The sequence below is a fragment of the Centrocercus urophasianus genome, unplaced genomic scaffold (assembly GCF_019232065.1).
Source record: "Centrocercus urophasianus isolate 14NV4802_14NV808 unplaced genomic scaffold, USGS_Curo_1.0 seq_10, whole genome shotgun sequence".
In the NCBI taxonomy this organism is placed as follows: domain Eukaryota; kingdom Metazoa; phylum Chordata; class Aves; order Galliformes; family Phasianidae; genus Centrocercus; species Centrocercus urophasianus.
In genome coordinates, this window is record NW_024884142.1 from 89715225 (window position 1) to 89730389 (window position 15165).

At 38.9% G+C, this 15165-nt stretch overlaps 1 protein-coding gene across 4 annotated transcripts in view; it reads left to right on the forward strand.

Moving 5' to 3' along the window:
• PLCB1 (phospholipase C beta 1) overlaps positions 1 to 15165 on the forward strand; it is a 369568-nt gene that overhangs the window by 338705 nt on the left and 15698 nt on the right. For 2 of the 4 annotated variants that reach the window (XM_042829913.1, XM_042829922.1), the window contains exon 32: positions 8234 to 8298. The exons of the other annotated variants lie outside the window; for them this stretch is intronic. In XM_042829913.1, the coding sequence (XP_042685847.1) occupies positions 8234 to 8272 (39 nt within the window). In that variant the 3' untranslated portion in view covers positions 8273 to 8298. The remainder of the gene's footprint in view (positions 1 to 8233; positions 8299 to 15165) is intronic. 4 annotated transcript variants of the gene reach the window in all.

Sequence of the window (15165 nt, forward strand, 5' to 3'; positions counted from 1 at the left end):
AAAGAAGCTTTAGAAGAGGCTTTGAATGAGATATATGCTCTGCCTGTTGACTTTTATCTTCTGACAGAGTGCCTAAGAAACAACAAGGCTTTGCAAGATTCAATGCAAGTGGAGAGGCACTTGATTGCCAGCACTTGATTTGCCAAAGCTCTGAATATATGTCTGTTCAGAAATCTGCAGAGCTGCTTTCTAAAGTTTTTTTTACATTTGTACATCCTTCTCGCCATAGCAATCTTAAACTTCTGTGAAAATGCAGTACAGAATGCTTGGATTGATTAGATCTCCTTAATAAGAGCCTAAGTAGATTTTACCTTTTTGCTGTGGGAATCAGGCAGAGATATTTGGAGAAGAATAAAGACACTGATTCATTAGTAAGCAAAAGCAATACACACACCTCCTGTGGTTGTGTCTTCTTTCAGTTTATGGCCATTAGTGAAAAGAGACAGGCACTGCACAGCTCTTAGTCTCTGGGAATGTGGTATGGTGATGGAGCCTCTTTTCTGGCCTGGTGGATGCTGGTTTCCTGGTAATTCTGACATTTGAATTAAGGTTTAAATCTCAGGAACGTGAATGCTTGGAAGCAACATACCGAAAGCCTTGGGTGACTCTTCATTAATCAGTGCTGCTCCCCCATACCCATTTTTCTTTACTGTTCCCATTCTTGTGTACTCTCCTACAACCATGTTCCAGAAGTGAAATAATTGGCCTATATCTACCCAGCACAATCAGGAAGAAAAAATGTTTGTATAATTCTGACAACAGAAGTGTGGGTGGATTAGGTCAAACCCAGATGCCACCTGCAGATATCCCGCTTGGCGCGCAGCTAGAGTATTATTCTCTTCAAGGCCGGAAAGGGCTGGAATTCAGGCAGCAAGGCTGGGTGGTCCCCAGATTTATTGTGCCAAGAAAGAGTTCCAGCCTACTGTGCTCTCAGTTCCTCAGGCTGGAGATAAAATCACAGTTAAGCCATTCTGCAGTTCTGTAACTTAGAGAAGATAAATCTCAGAGTATCTCCTACTTTTCTCTCATCACCTGGCCTCACTGTGTCATTGCTTACTGCAGCTGTTCTTGTGAAGCTCAGAATAAGTCAGTAAGTCTAGAAGTAGTCCATCAGCTGAATCAATAACACACTGGTTTTGTAGCTAATTCTTCAGAGTTATATGCTATTTGTAACAGGAAATCCATGATTTTAATTAACAATAAGTAGGAAATAGTCTGCTGTGAATTGATCTTGAACAGGTACTGCTGTACTAAATTAGTTCAAAATTACCAGAATGTTCCATTGAGCAAATTGATATTAAGGCATCTTGAGTTTATCAGCTGTTATATTGTCTGTTAATGTTAACTTTGGGTTCAGAAAAGAGTGAAACTGAAAATTTTTTCTTGGGCACAAATTAATGAGCTTAATATACAATACTGGGCATAGGGATAGAAGGGATTTCTCTCACATATTCATGTGGGGGCTAATTGGCATATGTATTACATCTCTCCAAATAGAACTAATAGCAATTTGTCAAAAAATAAGATATGTTTATTTCACAGTCATTTAATGTTTAATGAAATTTGGATAGATTATGTTTTCTTTGGTGCTTGAGAAAAAGATCCTTTTATCTGACACTTCATTAGAAAAAGGACTTGGATTCTAAACATTCTTAGGAAATAAACCTTTCACTGCGGAGAAAGCTGTGCGATCTGCTGTATCTAACAAGAGAAGGATTTAAAATTGCCTATGCTATCGTGCTAACTCTTTAAGACAGTACTATGCTATTGCTTTCAGATTCTAACAGTATTAAAATTTGAGCTGCAAGTTTTTATTTCATACCATTTTGCAGATGGGAGAGTTGAGACCTTAGCAGCAAAACGACTTATTGGGAGTTGCAAAGGAAAGCAATTTGGCAGATAAGAATTGTAAAATATGTAATTAATATGAGGCATTGAATCAGTTTGAGGCACCCTTTTACCTGATGCTAATCTCAATTTCACTGGCATTTGCTCATAACCATTTCAGAGACGCTACTGAAATTACTTTGGATATGTACTGGTGTGGTTTAAAATGATCTTTTGGTGCAGGAGAAAAATTTTCTTTGGTTCAGAATCTTCCAAATTTGAGAATCCTTTATGAAACAGGAATGTCTGTTTCACCATCAAGATCAGAGGGCATGGTCTTCCACATCCCCAGGGATGATTTTCGTATAAAATCCATGCATAAGTACATTACAATTTAGAACAGTCAGATATTGAGATACATTTGCCAAACCGGACCAATGAGTCTATTTCTCTAAAAGCATTTACTCTCTTTGACCCTTTGACCTGTTTCCTGTGAGGACAGAGGGAAGAATACTGTGGCGGTCTCTGTTGTTACAGAAATAACTAGGTTAGCTGTTGCTTAACCAGGCGTCAGTCATGGAGTTCCAGGCTTGGGTGCTGTGTACTTCTGCTCTTCCTAGTTAAAGTACAATGTATTCTTTCTTTTCTTTGTTTAGCCCATTCCTAATAGGAATCTAGGTCTTTTTTGCTACTATTCTCATCCCCTTTAGTTGACCAAATTGGTCATTTTTTCATAACTGCTGATGAACACTGAAATAATCCTTTGCCAACCTGCTCTTCTGGATTAGCTATAGTAACACCAACTCCCTTGAGCTTATTTGTGACAAGCAGTTGATTTGCAGGGGTTGTCTGACTAGCTCTCAAACTAAGGCAGATGGCCAGTTACATTTGCAGAGTGAGGAGTGTCATTCAGTGTGCTCTGACTGATAGCAGTAGCAAAATTCAGATTGACTCTGTGTCCTAAATGAGTGTGTCTTTGAGATTTTCAATTAAAATCATCCACGGAGACATTCATAGAATCTTGTTGGTCTCGTTAGCGTGGCACATTAACTGTTCATGCTTGACCAGAGGAATATGAACTCTGGAGGAAAGAGCCCTCAGTTGGACTTACTGTATCTTACTGACATTTATTATATTAATGGAAATATGTTTCTGAGAAACAGATTTTAATGTCTTGATCTTTGTCCAGCCTGCAAGCTAATAAATGTTGTTCTACATCTAGTAAAGTTGATAGTTATAATGGATCTTATACATGGATCTTGTATTGAGGTTAAGGATTTTTTTCTTCAGCTGAAAAATATATATTCTGACAATCTTTTGGCATTTACAGAGCTGTTTTGTAGAAACAGTTGTGTTTTCTTTTTTTAAATGATATAACTAAAGTAATCAATCATAAGCAGGAATGGAAAGGTACTTTTGCCCAGGAAGAGAAATAGTGCATGTGAAGGCTGTTCTTGCTGCAGTTGCATTGTGTTTGTGTGACTTCAGTGCAAAATTGCAGTGATTGGTTTCACTCATGTTATTGTTAAATAGTGATTTTCCACAGCCACACAAAATAATTAATCTGAATTTTCTCTTTCACTGAGATCAAACCCAGAGCCATTCTTTTCCTCCTGCATTTCTTTTTCTGTCTAATTCACAGTCAGATCAATTAAAAAGAACTTTACCTGTGCATTGTCCTTCTGTTAGAAGATGCAGAGGATCTTTTCCGATCCAAGAAAGATAGGAATACAATCAAGCTTCAGAACTTACTAAACATGACAACAAGTTGCTACCTTGAACGTTTTTTTGTCCTGTTTCCGTGTTGCCATGAGCTAGATTTTGTCCTAAATGTCTGTTTGTGCAGCCCTGCTGTTGATTACATCCATGGGAAAGCATGCCCTCTATCCTTTCCTTTCCTTTTTTGTTTTGTTTTGTAATTCAGTCTTCTGTTTGTAGATACCTATATAAAGAACACTTATGTAAAACACATCTGGTTTATTATTTTGAAGGTGAACTCTACAGTATACAAAACGGCTGCAAACAACTTTTGAAAGGGAGTCATGGCTTAATAATAACTTAAGCCAGAGCCTCCATTGATTAAATACTGGACAGTATTACTGTCATCCATATGGCTCCTTTTTCCCTCTGTTTAGTGGCCAGTGAACAGTGCTGGCTTCTTATCTGTCCAGAGTTTGAGCAGGAAGATTTTCCCCCAGTTATCACCAGTGAAGTGGAATCCTTTAGCCAGCCAAGCCCTTTGTAGGAGCATTACAGCACTGAAAAAGAAAGAGGTAGGCACAGAGGATCTGTATCTAAAAATCTCAAGTCCCCTGGATTGCACCGTGACTTGTAACTTTTCCATTTGCCTCCACACTACTCCTCAAAATCTTTTCTTCTTCCTTTAACGTGGTGAATTTTGCTGCTGTGGTCTCTGAAAACAGTGTAAATGCTTGCCAAAGGCTGAGCCAGCAGCAACACATGTAAGTTGCAGAACAACTGAGAGAGGTGTGAATTATTTATAGAATAAATGATGTGCTGTGAAGCAGCCTTTGTGGATAAGCAGTGTTCCCTTTTTATTCTTCCTGTTATAATATGCTTTTCTTGATCATAATTTTTAGTGTTTGCAAAAGATAATTGTAAAGAATACAGTCACATTGCCAACATTCAATTTGAGGTGTTATGTCAGAACAATTTATGGCAGTGAATAGTCAGATTCTGAGCCACCTTTCTGTGCATAAGCAAGAATAGAACTCTGGACTAATTGTGGCATTCGTTCTTTGTAATAATGTCACAATAAATGAGAACACACCACAGCTCTTCATGGAATCTTAGAAAACAGAAGGTATAAAATGCAGCATTTCTCGTGGCCATTTGCACAAGTGAGGACACATTCAGAATTATCAGATAAGCCAGAATATATTCAATGTCAGTATTGTAAAAGCTTAAACTTGCACTGAATGGTACCTTGACTTTCTGCTTTAGAAGGTGTCTCCAGAAAACTACTTGGAAACCAGCCTTCAGTAGGCAATGAATAGCAGATAATATTTTAACAGTTCCCCATCACTAGTGGTGTTCCCATGTGTGTCTGTTGTCTCACTTCTAATAAATGCTACAGATGTTTGGCTGCCTAGTTATGATTTGGAAAAGTATGTGTTTTTTCTGTGTTGTATTATCCATACATTAGAGATTTCACAAAAGGCTGCTTAGCACAATGTCTGTGCATTCCAGGTGAGGTTACTCACTCTAGATTCAAGAAGGTGCTCGGGGATTTTAAGATCATGTGCTTATGACAACTACAGTTATGACCTTCAGAATAGAAAACAGTTTGAAAGTCAGTATTCATTTTAATCCCTGTGTTTCTTTCTGATTTTCTTTTTCTTATGCTGCAAGACAATGCCTGGATCTCCAAAACTAGTGAGCACCCTGTGGTAAATACGTGTGTGTAATATATAACATACGTCTGCTACACTAACGTCATTTGGATTGGGAAAATCCTAATGGTGCAAGTGCACAGACTGTATTGTTAGTAACTGCATAAACAGGACTGGATTTGAGCCGTTTGCACCCTACTGACAGCTGAAGAGTTGTATCTTGTAACTTTGTAATTTCCCATCACTGTGGAATTCATGCTATCCAGATATCTCTGCTAAATTTGGTGGACTGTGTTTTGAGTACTTGCTGAATAAGGAAAGGGAAAAAAATGCTTGGTTTGCTTTCATAGAATTGTTGTCTCTTTTGGATGTTGCTGCTGCTTCTTTTTTTTTTTTTTTCTTTTTTGGTTAATGTTTACTTATTTTGAGCCTGATGTTCATCCTCCAGGTAGGTAAATAACATCTGTACCATTGCAAATTGCGTGCCTACTTTGCACACCCAAATCCTAGTGTGTGAGCACTGACCAGTACACACCGGTGGTCACCTGCATGCAGAGTGGGCACGTTTTCACAAACACAAATGTTTCCTTTGCAGGGAGGCTTGATAAGACTGGTGCCAAAAGTAACAAAAAGCGGTAATACTGCACAAACAAAGGAGTTTAGCAAGAGGATTCTCATTAGTGTTTTCCAAGATTGGTTTAAAGGGAATTTCTAGTCAAATCTCAACGAGGCTTGAACAGTTATGAGCTTCACTGAAATAACTAGACTAACATCCAGAGTAAGAGAATGTTTGTGTGCTGCAAACATGTATGTCATTTTGTAAAAACTGCCAGTTTTAAGTAACGCCTTCTCTGATTTGCCTGTCAGTGGGAGCACAAAACCACTGAAGTGTAGAGATCAAAGGAACATAAAAGTAAAGTGCATCAGGAGAACTGATCAGGAACTATAGGAAAAAAAGTGGCTTTCTTTTTACACTTTACATTTCACCTTCTTGCTGCTACGTTTTTTTCTGCTACAGTCACTTTCTGCTTCCTCAGCTAATACTTTAGATTCATTTTGCATGTCAAAATGGTGCAAGCTACCACAATCACTGGCACCCATTGCCTGAACATCTTATACCCAAAGTGTATCTTTTAACACCATTTGTGTCAGTGCTAATGCAGTTTTAAAGTCCACTGGTACCAAGGTGAGAAAGAGTTCAAGGAGAAAATAAATAAAGGTGTCTTTCAGTTGTTTCAACAGAGTATAACACAGTGGCAGAAGTTCCTTTATTAAGAATTTCAACCAAATCCAGCCACACTGTTAACTAACTTCTTTTCTTTTGCCTGCTATTGTGACTCAGTTATAAGGCATTTACAAATCTGCATGAATATAGAAAGGGGACATGGTGCTCAAATGTATTGTTTTGCTTCTTTACCCATTACCAAGGAAGTGGCTCCATAATTACATTCAGTTTTTTAAAAATTGCTTTGAGAGGAAATGTTTTGTGGCACATTGAAAACGTATTATTTTGGTTATTAAGCTATTTTAATGTTCAATATTGAAACAGATAATTTTATTTTGTACTATTGTTTGTTTCTATTTAAAGGTTTCAATTTGCAATTTCATTTGTAGCAAACATGATAGCCAACAGCTAAGGCAAAATAAAGTTGACCTCAGTGAACTTGCATGCGATTGTTCCAGGGCTGATTCTCACCTAGTATCACCGTATCACATTTAATGCCATTACAGCTCTGGCTCTTGGATATACAATAGGTATATGTGGTATTACTTTGAATACATGTTAGGGTATAAAGTACACGAGGTGCAAAATGTCAAGATTTTAGTGGCACTAAGTGTATCATAAGAGCCATGATTTAACTCTACAAACAGAACCAAGTTAGCAATAGAGTCACTCAGTTGCTATAGCTATGAAGCAGTAAATCACTTAACACTGAAATCATGCTTATTATAGAGTAAAAGGAGACAGCGACCACATTACTTAACACAAGAGAATAAAGCATACTGCAGCCAGAGGAAAATGGCACAGTTAACTTTGTTTGAAGGCTACACTTAGCAAGAACCAAAAAGTCACCCTCATTCTAAGTTCAGGGCTATAGTTTTGTAGCCATCTTCTAGTAACTATAACTGCAAGCTAAAAACCGTGTGTCTTTTTGTTTGATGTTGGAATACCTTCAGGACTTCCCTAATCCACACCTTAGAGCTCTTCAAGAGAGTTGAAGCTCAGGGTGCGTAGAGTGTATGTGATGAGCCACAGCCATCCCAGTGGGTCAGCTCTGAGTAGCATGCAGCTGCCTGCAGCATTTTGGGGTCTTCTAGGTTTGGGGTCTTCTTCAGGGACAGCCTGAAAATCCTGCCTCTCTTTGAAACTGTCAAAACAGAAGTTTCAGAGAGAAATGCTGAATCTGAACACAGGCACAGCAGTGTTGTGTCCAGCAGCAACGGGTCCCACATCTCATCGTGCTCAGGCACTGCCTCAGGGCTGAGTCAAAGGGAATCAGCTGACTGGTGAAAGTCTGCACCACTCTCATAAGCACTTGCATTTGTCACTGAAGGTTTTCCATGCAAACTTCACAAACTTCACGGAGTCCATGGCATTGGCCATGACTGCAGTGTGACGCCCTCCTGCTGCAATGTCTGGAGGTATTTCTTCAAGCACAGCCTTCAAGTAGCATAGGTGATGCTTGTGTTTTTTTTAATTCAGATATTCTTATCCCCCCTCCAAAAAAAAAAAAAAAAGCTGTCATCTCCCATGATGTGCCTGATCTGCAACTTAGCAAATCTCCCACGTAACACCGCTGAAATATTATCTTCTGCCAGTATGGAGTGACAGGTTGTGATAAATAGAGTGATTTCTCTGACTAACACATTCCTACTACCTAGTCAAATATTAATGAGCCCACACACAGAAGCGTGAAGTAATCTTATGTTTTTCATTAAATACGTAGATTAAAGAGCTGTTATTTTACTGTAATGAACAAAATTATGTCATTTCAGCTTAGAGTAATTGTTAATCATATCAAATTGAAATGATCCTTGGTTTTGTTTTAAAGAGCATAGAAGAACAAGAAGTAGAGGAAAAACAGAAGTAGAAATGGAATATGAGACTATAGTGAAAGTGAGTGAAACATTCCCCTTTTTATCTAGTAATGCTAATGTTGTTTTCATTTTACATGTCAAAACTTTGAGTCAGGAGTGTCCACAATTTACTGCCTGATGGTTCCTCTGAAATCTTTGAGCAATTACAGCCCTGATTATTATCTGCTAGCTGCATAACATATGCTGCCACTGGCCATTACATTCTTTTTGTACCGGGAAAGCAATCTGTGGCTTCTTCAAATCATACCCCACCCCATTGTCTGCCTGCCTGCTTTATTTATTGCTGCTTTTGCCCCACCTCAGTGCAGTGGTCAGGGGCTGTGTGTCACAGCATGATTATACAAGCTCTCTCTCTACAGCCCTTTGGATCATCAGAATATCCTCTGTTCTCTGCTCACAGTAGCTGCAGTACTCACATATCAGAGAAACAGGCACTATTAAATGTCTCTCCAAAGAGGTAAAGAAGATTGATGTGAGGGGATATTACAGGGGTATGAATTGAGAGCATCTACATGTCGCGGATGAGAAAGGGGAAGGGTGTTGAAGGTAGGAATTCTGGGCACCTCTCAAGATTAAGCTTACCAAACAGATAAATTTAATATTTGTCATCTGGAACACCAGAGTATGGGATAGTGAGAGAAATGATTAATTGGGGCATGAGAGCAGGAAAGAAAATTTGAGGGGCGGAGGGGGGAGGGAAAGGAGAAATCAGTAAAGTGGAATTAGTAGAGCCTAAGGCAAAAATTTAGAGGTGAGAGAGTGAGTTTTTAAGGGAGGAGGAAGGGAACAGGACAACTGGGGAGAGGCAATCAAAGCTCGGGAGAAAGGTGAAAGTCCTATGTAGGAGGACTAATGATTAGAACATGCTAACACAATGTAGTAGTATTTCAAGGATGTCTGCTGTCATCTACAGTCATGGCAGGAGGTCTTGAGTTTTCCCTCACTAGGAAATGGCTATAAATCACAAGCCTTTGTCACTGAATCGGTGAATCCTGTTTGGTTTGTATTTATATTTAATAATTCTCCTTCTACTGAAGTTTCTGGAATGCTTTGGTATACATTGCTTCCCTGTGAGGAGAGAAACTACCATATCTTCTCAGACAGGATTGTGTTTGGTAACGGAACCTACTGTTCTGCTGCAGGTACCTGGGTGCAGAGGGTTCTGGTTCCATGCCAAGCAGATATGATTTGTTTTTCAGTCCCCTGGCTTAACTCACAGATGTGCAGTAGTAAATGGAGCCTTCTGGATAGCATTGCAGATCCTCTCTGCCAGGGAACATCCCTGCTTAGCTTTTCGCTGTCCCATACAAAGCCTTAACAGTTGTTTTGTGATTCATAGTCCTTCCTAGTGGCAACAAAGGCTCAGGTTTTGGGACTACTCCTCCAGTCAGTGTGGTACCAATACCAGTGTTAGAGATGCACCTTCAGTAGAGGAAAAGGAACACATTTGCTGTGATTGCTCCTCTTCTCCCTGGCCAACATCAGTGAGGCAATTCCTTGTGCTTTCCCAGAGGATGTTTTATCAGAATGCATAGGAAAGGTTGTTTGTTTTCTAAATGCTTACTAGGTATACTTCCAAGGACATGTGTGGGAGAGTAAGAAAAAAAGAACCAGCTGTGTATGTTTGATCTGGGTCTTGCAAAATAGATATTAACATCTCAATTCTGTTGAAATACAAATGCTAAGTAAGTATGACTAATTGATAGCATGTGGCTATAACTTCTCAGGCTTCTTTTTTTTCTGTGGATTACATGTTTCTGCCCAGGTGGACACTAACATACTTTTCATGTATCTCTATATATATCATTATATATTTATTATTTATTTTAATGTTTTTACTATTGAGAAAAAGATACTTTCAAACACTTCAAAAAGAATGCAGCTGATTGTAAATATTGCTTAGTTCTCTCACTGTGGTAAGGTCAAAGATTAGAGCTGCTAGGTGGGGCCCTGGCTACATGAATGTGTTTTCCTCTTGGATACAGGCAAGGTACCTAAAAGGGCAGGTTTCCTGAACAAAGTAGTTGTGACAAAAGAAAGTAGAGCCATAATGAATGTGTCGGCACCTTGCCAGTATTCAGAAGAGTGACTTACTTGAGACGGCGGCATTAAATTGGCAATTGTTCACTAAAGAACTGGGATTTTTGTTGTTGTTTGTGTTTACGTGTCGTGAGAATACTGATTTCTCTTCCTCAGGAATGTTCTGATTTCCTTTCCTGAAAAGCAGAAGCATAGGAATAGGTCTGATCTGCCTTGAAACAACTCAGTGGACATTTAAAAGAACAGAAGTGTTTACCTCTATTCTTGTCATACATCACTTACATTGCAAACAGTATGCTGCCAACTTCATACCCCCTGCTTGGGTTAAGTCAGAATATCTTTGGAGAATGGCAGGAATGGGCAATTCAATTGCTTCTGCACAGTTAGAAGCAACTCAGACCTAAGATAAGAACCTCTGGTGGCATCACATAACCACTTAGGACACCTCGTGTGATCCATCCATCACTCCACAGTTCTACTCACTCCAAAGGAAATATGAGAATGATGGAAAAATGTTGTGTTTTTTTTCTTCCACTCCTTTCTGCCCTACATTCTCACTGGTACAACCGCAGAGTAAGGCATTTTGAATGCTCTGAAGCAGCTGGTTAGGAGGAGGTCAGGCAGCACAGAAGGGAGAAGTCAAGCTTCTGTGCAGGCCATCAAGGAGTATTATCTCAGCTCTCTCTCCCATATGGAGAGAGACACTACTGGCTTCAGGCTGAACAGAAGGAATGACATCAGAGCATATGCAGGAGAGGTATCCAATCCTTTTAAGTCATTATAGTAGTTGTACAGAAATCTAGAGAGGTTACCTAAATTCAGAGCTTCATTCAGGAGCTGTCAGAATCCACTAATAAATATTAGTGTAGCAGTAACTTTCATTTAGCTAATAGTGATTTGTCTGTGTCAACAGCGGAAACTTCAAATAAATCTTTGAGACAGAATAAGAGAATGTGGACTTAGAAGTCTGGTCTGAAGATGCATCTTTTTTTATTCCATACAAAATAGCTTGCCAGTAGGACATTTTGACCAGGAAGGAATGGCCAATGAGAGTTCTGAGATGGAAGGTCTGACATTTACTGCTACACTTTTCTTCTCCTTTGAGCTCTTTCAGATAAACTCTTCAGTGCATAGTAGAGCATTTCAGTGGGCTTCAGCCATGTGTAGATGCTGTCTAGAATCAAGCTGACATCTTTTCTAGAACTGGATTTTTGTAAATCTTATAGTAGCTGTTATGTACAACTAGAATTCTGCATGGTGCAATGTCAGTCTCCATGTTAAGTTACTGTATGTCCCGTGAGAATGATATTGCATGTGGTAGCTCACATCTGACATCTTCACATTCACGAAGGAGGTGTTAATGCCTGAATAAAACATAGGGCTTGGAGCACATAAGGCAGATTGTTTCACCAACTGCTGATGCTATTCGTATATACACAGATTGTATTCTGACTTTCTTCGTAAGATTATTGAATATTAGGATATTTAGAAGTACCTGTTTGGCTCAGAGTTTTGTCAGGGTGTTACGTAGGTCAGTGGGGATCTCCATGTAATATTACTGATCACAGAATTGGCCTTTCTGCTGAAAATTCCGAAGGTTCGGTTTTCAGAGCACTTATCTGGTTTCAGAAGTTAGTATTCCTGGTGGCACTGATGACCTTGGCAGCAATTAAATCTTTCCCTGTTCTGTCAGTTTTACACCTTACACTGATGCTGTAATGCTGCTGAAGTTGAGGCATGATAGATGTGCAAGTCTGTGTAATGCTGAGTTGCTTGGAAATTACAGAAGCTCCTGGGAATGATAATTCATTGTCAGTCTTTCTCTCAAAGAATCATTGTAATTCTGAGCAGGGACTCACTCTCTGTGTGGCAGAATGGAATAAATTCTGCAGTAACTACTCTCTAATTTCATGTCAGTGTTAGTGTCTCCTCTTGCCCTGGAATACCCTTCATTCCCATCTGTATTCAGATAGACACTGCTGGGGCTCACACTTGAAAATACCAATTGGTTGAAAATTAATTCAAATTTTTAAATTATTATTTGGATTTTTTACTTTTTAAGTGATTTTTTTTTAAGTCTGGGGTTAATTTCTCGTAATATTAACTGCCTCTTAACGGCTGCTACTTCCTCAGAAGTAGATTCAGTTCAGTGATACAAACCATGTTTGAGGATTTGTTACAGGCCAAGATCATCTCTGTTGTCAGATGCAGAAATGCTTTTTTTTGCTGTAATATGAAAAAGCAGTAAGCTTGCTCTGAGGTCTTTTATGTGTACTAGATGTCCGTATTCTCATACAAACACAAGTAGAGAATACAAATGTAAATATGAATGCTTCCTGCATTTTGAGCATCCCGTGCCCTGCCGTGTTTCACTTCCAAAAGTTTTCTAGGTTAGTAAACTTCACCACCCCATCTCCCTAATGTGATCGTCTGTTTTAGGCCCCCCACCAGGACAGTGTCCATTTTCATGTCCAATTCTGTTAGCACCCAGAGGCTTTCTGCAGGTCTCTCTCTTATAATACACTGGAGATCAGAAAAAAAAGATAATATCTTTGATAAATATCTCACCAAGACCTTTTCTTTACTTGTCCTTCCTGAACAAACTACGTGTAGTATGAATACATCAGTAATGTAAATTATTATAGAAAATCCCTGCTTGTGCCCATGAAGGCATTATTTTGATTCACTTACAAATTACCAGATGCTGTCCCTTTTTCATTCATGTTTAGTAAGGATATGCAAACAAACAAACACACGTGCCATAAGAGCACTGACTCAGTATTCACCTTTGTTTTCCTCCTGTAGCCATTTAATGAGCATCTAGAAACATTTTTTTAATAAACATGCATGCAGTAGGGAACATCTTTGAGTGTCTTTTTACAGAGTTACATATTAAGTGCAGGCTACTGACAGTAGGAAATCTTATAGTAGATAGGCTGATAATCAAAGAGATTGTCTTTTTTCCATGCACAAAAGTGTAAATCACTGCTGTCTGAAGATGAAGAGTTATATCATACACAGAAAGCTCCATGCTCTGCCTTTTCTTATTAAGTAAAATGAAGTACAGAACATATGGGACAGTAGGGTGAAACAGCTTGGTAGCTGCTAATGTAGCATGCAGGGAGAGAGCAACTTGCTTGTCTGATTTTAAGAAGCATCAATCTGAGACACGCTTTTTGATTACCTCCATCAGACATACCTTTGAACACAGAATATTTCAGCTGCTTGCTTCGAATTTCTGTGGTGGGAGACATAATTCCCATTATCTGTTTTGGTCAGTTGGATGTTGTCTTTGACTCCTCATTGGTACTGTAGGCATAGAGGATTCAGGGAAGAACACCTGTCAATTAGTAGCTGTGTTTTAAAAATAATTCCTCTTCCCATCACTTCTGCTGCTGCTGAGGACAGCGGCTGCAGTCAGCAGCTGTGACTGATGCAGCAGTCCATGCTGTGTGCCTCTGACAGGTGCCAGAATAAACCAGCTCTAATGACACAAGTGCCAAACTGGAGTTTCAGCATATCAGTGAAATAAAATACAAGCAGACGAGGGAACCTTCTGTTCTCCTGAGATCAATTCTGCAAAGACAGAAAGACTTAAAAGAGTAGTTTGAAGCCTTTCTTAAGAGCCTGGAGCCATAACAGCAGGTAGAAACTAAAAATGGTGGCTTTTCCTCATGTATATACTAGATGTTCCTCTGCAAACAGCTTCCCTCTGTCTTCTAAAAAAACAACCCATCCACATTTACCTTACACTTGTAAATGATCCTGTGGCAGAATCTTCTTAATCAGCTGTTCTTCGGGTTGTATGTGTTGCCGTCCTTCCTTTGCATTAATCACTGAAGTTCTTCGCTTTTTTGTCTGAAAACGGTCACACCATATGATCAGAAAATGAATACACTGAAAATGCAACACTGCAAATTAAACACGTGGATAACAGCTTGTGGCTTTGGTACTCTGTGTTAACATGTGACAAGCAGAGAATAGTAAACTGAGAAAGAGTTCTCCTGTGAATTCAGTGCCCCCATTATCTCTCCTTCTTTATCCGAAGGGCTGAGGAAAACGTTTTTGTTAGCCAAGACTGCTTGGTGCTTTGGCTTAATTTTCACTGCATAATTTTAAATACAGATTGTGTCTACAGTGCTGCAATTAGTGGATAGCCTAAAGACTTATTATTTCAAACTAATTGATATGTAAGAAAGTTTAAATAACGTGAGTGATAAGATTTTTTTAGGAATAACTTCTGCAACTAACTCAGAATAATCTTATTACTGTTACACATTTGCAGTTGAATTAATTTTCCAATCATCATTACTAAATCTAATGCTTGTCTGCATTTCTGTAGCTCTAAATACATTTATATTAAATGGTGAAAAGCTGGTATTATGTAAGTCATTGTTCTAAAAGGGGTTTGTGCAAGTTAACAATCTCATGCAGTTCTGATACTTGCCTACCACCATTTGGAATACTCCCAGAATTCAAGATTAGTCTCTGTTATCCTCAGTAAAAATGTGTACTCCACACATATTTTAAAGAGAGCTCTAACCCAAGCAATCATTGTTTTCAGAGTATACTGTTGCTTCCTCAAATAGCACGGTCACTTATCATGAGAGGCCTGTATTTTTCCAGCGTTTATTAAACTTATCTTGAACTGGGCTGTGATCAGAATTGGCATCGCAGAACACATTGTAAAGTTACAAGACCTCTTGAGAACTTTTTAATGCCTTTAGAAGATGTAACAGTAATAAAACACAGATAGAGTATTAAAAAGATAAGTACTTCTAATGGAAAAGGGGATGCTGCTTCTGCCAATTTTTCTTCTTAAATTAGGTTTTGCACAGTACAAAAC